We start from the raw sequence: 6,322 nt of genomic DNA on the forward strand, positions 1-6,322 counted from the left end.
CACACACACACACACTCACACAATTTCAGTTTCAATTTGGTACTAAAATCAGGATTTTTTGTACTGAACATGCAGAATGTTGTGAAGGTATCTTGTCAGCAATGATGATATTAACTACCATTATTAACCAGCAGATGGAGCTCTGGTATCACTGACTTACTGATGTTGAATGAACTGCATCAGTTACATTAATTCTTTGCAGAATAACACGTTTGAATGATGCTACTGTTATAATGGAAAGGGTATCAAGTTTGACTCTTTAGCATGTGTTTTTTTTTATCTCATTTACATCACATATACAACTAATAATGCAGTTTTCATTACAGTAACTGCACTGTATACTGCACTGTATACTGTAGTATTACTAAGTAAATACAAAATTAGACTGCATAGAATAATAAATAATTACCATTGTTTGACATTACACTAACAATTGTCTACAATCATTCTTCATTACATTATTTTGTAGAACTATAATTGCACTTTAATTCATTGTAGGTGACTCTTCACTTATTTGTCTTAGATGGTCACGTCTGTAACCACAGAGGTAAATGATTCTTCTGCCAAAGGTTAGAGCACCAGTCGTTCACAAATTGTCATTGTCCTGCAAAAACCACCTCTAAAACATCCACTTTTCATGAGCTAGAAATATAATTTTTTTCAGATACTCCAAGAGGTTTTTAGTTTAATTTTCCTGTTTATTTTCTCTACCAATTAAGGGTTTATCCTTTAGTTTCCTGTAAAATAACCTAATTTGTAGATTCATTGTTCTCTCTGGACGGTGATGAAATATGAGCTCTACGTGGTGTTACTGAGGTGCTATTGATTGTGTAATTGAACATATTGGCCTCATAAATGAATCAGTCTAATGCCAAGTTTGGACATAAATGTCCCAAATATGGAATGCTAATGTATAAAATATCAAACACAAAGGACAAACCACTGCCCTGCAGCCTCTGCCTGATGTCTACATTTCATTAAAGAAATACCTAAATCAATCACAACTCAATGAGTTTACACATTAGGACCACCCACATCTTCCTATGGTATCTTTCTCTCTTCTATCAGTCTTTTCTGTCACTCTCAAGGACGGCCTGAACAGCCCCTCCTGCCACCACTGACACCTCGCCATGGGCCGTGTCTGTCTCCTGCTCCTTCTCCTGCTCCGCCTGCCTGGAGCTCCGCTGGCTCTGGTTGGGGTTGTTCTGGCTGCTCCACGACTTGCTCCTGCTGCGGCTGGGCTCCAGAGACTGCTTGTTCCCACTGTCGTTGACAGAAACCCTCCCCCTGTAGCAAATGCCACACACCAGACCTAAGAAGGCCCGTCTCATCTCGCGGCTGGCCAGAGTGTAAATGACTGGGTTCATGGCGGAGTTAAGCACAGCCACTGCGATGAACCAGTCAGCCTTGTAGAGGATGGAACAGCGCTGCTCACATGCCACATCCACCAGGAGCAGGATAAAGATGGGCGTCCAGCAGGCGATGAAGACCCCAACTACAATGATGACAGTGCGCAGCAGGGACATTGCATGCTCAGAGTTTCTGTTCTTGCTCACCTTTTGGCTGCTGGACTTAACCAGGATGTAGATACGGGCATACAGGACTGACATGGCTAAAAGCAAAACCATAAACACTATGATACAGAAAGCTACGTATTTCTTGGTGTAGAGAGGGAGGATTGTGGAGCAATCGGGGAGGTTGTTCAGACAGTTCCAGCCTAGAATAGGCAAAGCTCCAAGAGATATAGCGATCAACCAGCAGGTCCCTATGAGCAGAAACACTCTGTAGTTCTTGTTGGCATCATAAGGCCTCATTTTGATCATAGTCAGGTGTCTCTCTATAGCAATAGCCAGGAGACTGAAAATGGAGGCACCAAGTGCTACAAACATGCTTCCCTCTCTGACAAACCAGAGAGCAGGTGAGAGCTGCAGGGTCTTCTCTCCCGACAGGAGCAGGTTGACCAGGTAAGCGACTCCAGCCAGCAGGTCGCATAGTGCCAGGTTAGCGATGAAGAAGTACATGCGGTTGTGGAACCTCTGGTTTCTCCATATGGCCACCAGCACGGTGAGGTTCTCCAGGACGATGAAGCTGCATATGATGAGGAAAACGACGGTCTTGGTGTCCACGGTGCCCTGGCTTGTGCCGATGCTGGGCCGGTGGTCCAGTTTCCCTGTGTAGTTGTAGTGGAGGTATATCTGGGAATTGATCATCTTCAAAGCACCGGCTGCTGACACTGGATGTCAGAAGTGAGCAAGGAGTCCAGTGTCAGCAGATTCAGGATCAGCTGCAGTGGATGTGAGGAATGTGGGTGTTATTAGAGAGCAAATTCATAGTTTAATATGTTGTCATGATCTACTAATACAGCAATTTATAGATTTGTCTGATGGATTTTAACTGAATAATCAAGTTTACCTTACTCTTTTTGCAACAAGAGGTCATTAAAACCAGCAAATACCTGCAGAGAACCTTTAAAAATATAGGAAATATATAATCTACACTATACTTATACCTTATACCACGATGCTGTTTGTTTACATAGGGATCTTGGACCACTGCCCAAACTTCCAAAGGCTCATTTAAAAATGTAAAGAATCTTCACCTCAGCTTTTTTCAGACATTGAAATAACTGCATTTTCAATCCCAATTACACACTTTAGAGATAATCGATTACATTTCACAAAGTGTGCAGGCAATCTGTCTATTTGTGCAGACTGGAGCAGCCCCGGTTTCCCCCAGTGAGAGCCTTAAACTCAACTTACCGTAGGATGCTCGCAGGCAGGGTTCAGTTGATAGTTACACGCACACTCAAAGACATACATTTCATTGCTGAGCTGTCGTTTCTCCGTGTTTCCGTGATTTGAAGTTGAACTTTAAATCCGTCTTCTGCCTCGCTGCGTGGAAGAGAGCAGCTCCTCATCTTTCACCGATCTCTAAACAGCGGAGTTTGTCGACGCTTGGCTGGAAGTCACACCTCCACCACCACCCCCCTCTCGTCCCCTCCTCCAACCCGGGCTGGGAGAGCAGAGAGAGGCTGGAGGGGTCAACTCAATCCGCGAAGCATATCACAGCGGGTAGGTATGTGCAAACCCATAATGCTTTTAAGACGTGTCCCATACACGTTAAAACCAGGAATATTAACAAATAAAAAATTTAAAATTTATATATTTTAGCTTTAACAAAATGTTGGTAGTATGTTGTTAGCATTTCTTATCATTCAGGTGTTCTCTACTTCATCTACTCAAGTTTAGTCATTTACCTTTGCAAAACATGGGTCAGAAATTGGTTCATTAAAGTTATTTTTCTTCATTTGCTTGTAAGGCTTTTGAGTCTGAATTAGAATAATTTAAGATAGCTAACTAGCTTGCTTGAATGTTTAATTCATATTAAATAGTTAACCAGCTAATAAGGTAGCCAGCTTCAATTAGTTTAAGCTACTACAGTAACTAGCTACTAACTAGCTAGAGACTGAAAGATAGATAATAGACCATGCTCTCTAACAACTAAGTGCACAGTGATGTTCAGTACAAAATGCAATGCAACAAAAGCCATGTCTCTGCAGATTGACTTACACATCATACATGTAGCTCACTTTAACAAAGGCCTAGAGTCTGTAGTAGCTGATTTCCCCCCCCCCCCCCTTGTTTCTGCTTGACATGGACAAAAAAAAGAGAGAGAGAGTGAATGTGCTGTGAGAGTTTAAGTTAAGATGAGTGCAGCCCCATCCTTTGTTCTGGTCCTTCTGTCGTGACCTCATATCCAGGAAGGATGGGCAGGGCTGGCTGCAAGGAGAAGGAGTCTGGGAGGCAGAAAAGACAGATGATGACTCTTTGAAATAGATGTGGTGAAGTGGGAATCTACACTGCATAGGTTTTTAAGACTAAACATAAAATGACTCAAATGGGACTACAATAATAAACTATTTTCAAACTAAATCCCGAAATTGCGCCACGAATAATGGAGTCATGAGCGTTGTGGACTGCATTTGTGCACTATGTGAATATGACTCAAACGCTAAGAATTTTGCTCTACTTTATACGGTGCCACACATTGAGCTGCTTGCAATTTTCCCCAAACGAAGCACATATTGTACTGTGTCACAGACCAAATCATTAAATAGCAGATCTCTTCCAGTGTCTGTGGTTATTAACCCAGAGGAATGTTTTGTGTGGTTGAATAAACAGCTGTGGTCTGGCATTGGTCCATTAGCATTGTTACAGTCACAATTCTCTGTCATTTCCTGCAGGTCACACTGTGCCAGCAGCAAAGGGAAAATCTCAGGGAAAAAGCCAAATAGTTACTCTGTACCCGCAGCAAATCTGGGACCAATCACACAGTGGGTCTACGTAAAGGCAGCTGGATTAACAGGCCAGGAACATGGTCGGAAAAACCTTGGGTTTTTCAGCAAACTGCAGTGATGCTGGGCGCACATCTGCATTTACATAAACTTTGAGCCAAATATGAAACCATCAGCAAGTACAAACCCATAATATGTGGTTAGAGTGAGTCTATGTCTATGTATATTCATAGACTAAGAAGAAGAGGAGCATGGGTGGAGGGTTTTTTCACTTTTGCAGGACCACCCTCACTAAAATCTTAGACATATAGGCAACCACGTCTTTGGTTTAAGCGAGGCTGAATTTTCCTGTCATGTTTGTCAGCAGGACAGTAATTAAAGTTCTCTATTGCTACCATTTTCCAGCATCAGGAGCTGAACATCTCCCCTAAATCATCAATACACCATATGTGTGATTTCCTGCCATTATAATGCTATATTATTTAAGTATAAACTTACTAGCCGCAGCCCCTCATTTGAAAGTACTGTACTATATAACCTTCTTTCCCTCGGAGTAGCTGGCCTCACAGCTGGCAAAATCATTCCTCGGGGAAAGTTTCCACTGCTCAACCACAGCCTGTCCTGGACCTTATACAGTATGCAGTATGGGTGACATTGTGAGTGGTTGGAAGAAGTTTTTAGATCTTTAATTTAAAGGTTCCATAAGATTCTGAAGCATTTTTATGTATAATTTTTTTGTATTAATCCGTTTTTATTGCTGGACAGCTTGTAACGTAACTTAAAAAAACAGTAAAACTACCTCAAAATTCTACTTAAGTACAGCACCTGAGTAAATGTACTTCATTTCCAGCACTAGAGATTTTTCGATGTTGGCAGTAAACAAATAAAATAATACAGAGAGATTAAAGCAGAGATATTTGACATAAAAATATACCTTTTTTTTATTTAAATAGCTTTGTATTTGCTTGCTGTCTTTAAAAACGTTTAACTAACTTGACTCAGGACATAAACATATCAGAATATCCATTATTAATAATGTAATATAAAAGCAGTGTGCACTCACAAATGCCTACACATATAAAGTATTCGAAGGACATTCATAATTGATTATAATGCAGTTTATGAAATTGGTAATATAATAGCCTCTCATTCAAAGCACAGAACTAATGGTTAAATGAGAATGACCGGATAGGATAAAGATAAGGGCCCTGTGCTTGGTACTATAAGCACATTACAAAATCTATTTGGCCGGCATCACTGTAGCCATTACTTTGCCGGGGTTTGCCCTATTCAAGCTCTCAACCCTTCATTAGAGTGCAAGAGCTGGGGTCAGAGCCGTGGGCAGTGGGCACATCCATGTGCAATTACATGACAACCCTGCCTTTAATTTCACCCTCGCCATTTTGAGGCAAAAACACGCCCCGTGAGTCTGGGCTACAAATCTGAGGCGGACAGTCCCCTCCTGCCCTGTGGCTTTTGTGGCGGCAGTATTTCAAGGCACGGCGGTCTCTTGCATGCAACTTAACAGAACAAGGCTTCGGAGGCATTACTGAGGCATAATTTCAGCTGTGGCACAGTTTAGTCTAGGATCTGCCAACTTTAGAAGGCCACACAAACAGAAATAGGTCTTTAGTTCTGTCACTTCTTTTTGCTGAAGGGATATTTAGTGCTCTTACCTTTAGTTCTTTCACCATAAGTGCAGCGCTTTTAATTTTCCATTTTATGCTTCCAAAGAGGTTAATTGGATGGTTTTATTTAAATTCTGCCAATGGGTCAGACTTCAGTAATACTACAGTGGCTCCTCACCAGACTATCCTGTGTCAAACTGGCTGCCATTACTGTACGAGCATAAATTTAATGGACTGAAATCACTTAACACTGAACATGGAAAAAAAACAGAAGCCACAGTTTTTCTGTAGTAGACTCACTTTGAGGGCTTCCGTGATAATTGCATGGTTCTCAGCCAAGGTAACTGCCTGCTCTGCTGCATGTGAGCACACATAATAGTTTCCTCAACTCCACGTACAT

At 41.6% G+C, this 6,322-nt stretch overlaps 1 protein-coding gene across 1 annotated transcript; it reads right to left on the reverse strand.

Annotated features, from left to right (window-relative positions):
* Positions 1 to 6: 6 nt before the first annotated feature.
* On the reverse strand, positions 7 to 2,947 carry LOC118332173 (sphingosine 1-phosphate receptor 3). The gene is made up of 2 exons (XM_035667329.1): positions 2,760 to 2,947; positions 7 to 2,284 (listed from the first exon to the last, which is right to left on the reverse strand). Exon 2 carries the CDS (start codon positions 2,208 to 2,210, stop codon positions 1,065 to 1,067), a length of 1,146 nt encoding a protein of 381 aa, XP_035523222.1. The 5' UTR covers positions 2,211 to 2,284; positions 2,760 to 2,947; the 3' UTR covers positions 7 to 1,064.
* Positions 2,948 to 6,322: the final 3,375 nt, after the last annotated feature.

Source organism: Morone saxatilis, unplaced genomic scaffold, assembly GCF_004916995.1.
Source record: "Morone saxatilis isolate NCDOM2014 unplaced genomic scaffold, NCSU_SB_2.0 Contig21, whole genome shotgun sequence".
In the NCBI taxonomy this organism is placed as follows: domain Eukaryota; kingdom Metazoa; phylum Chordata; class Actinopteri; family Moronidae; genus Morone; species Morone saxatilis.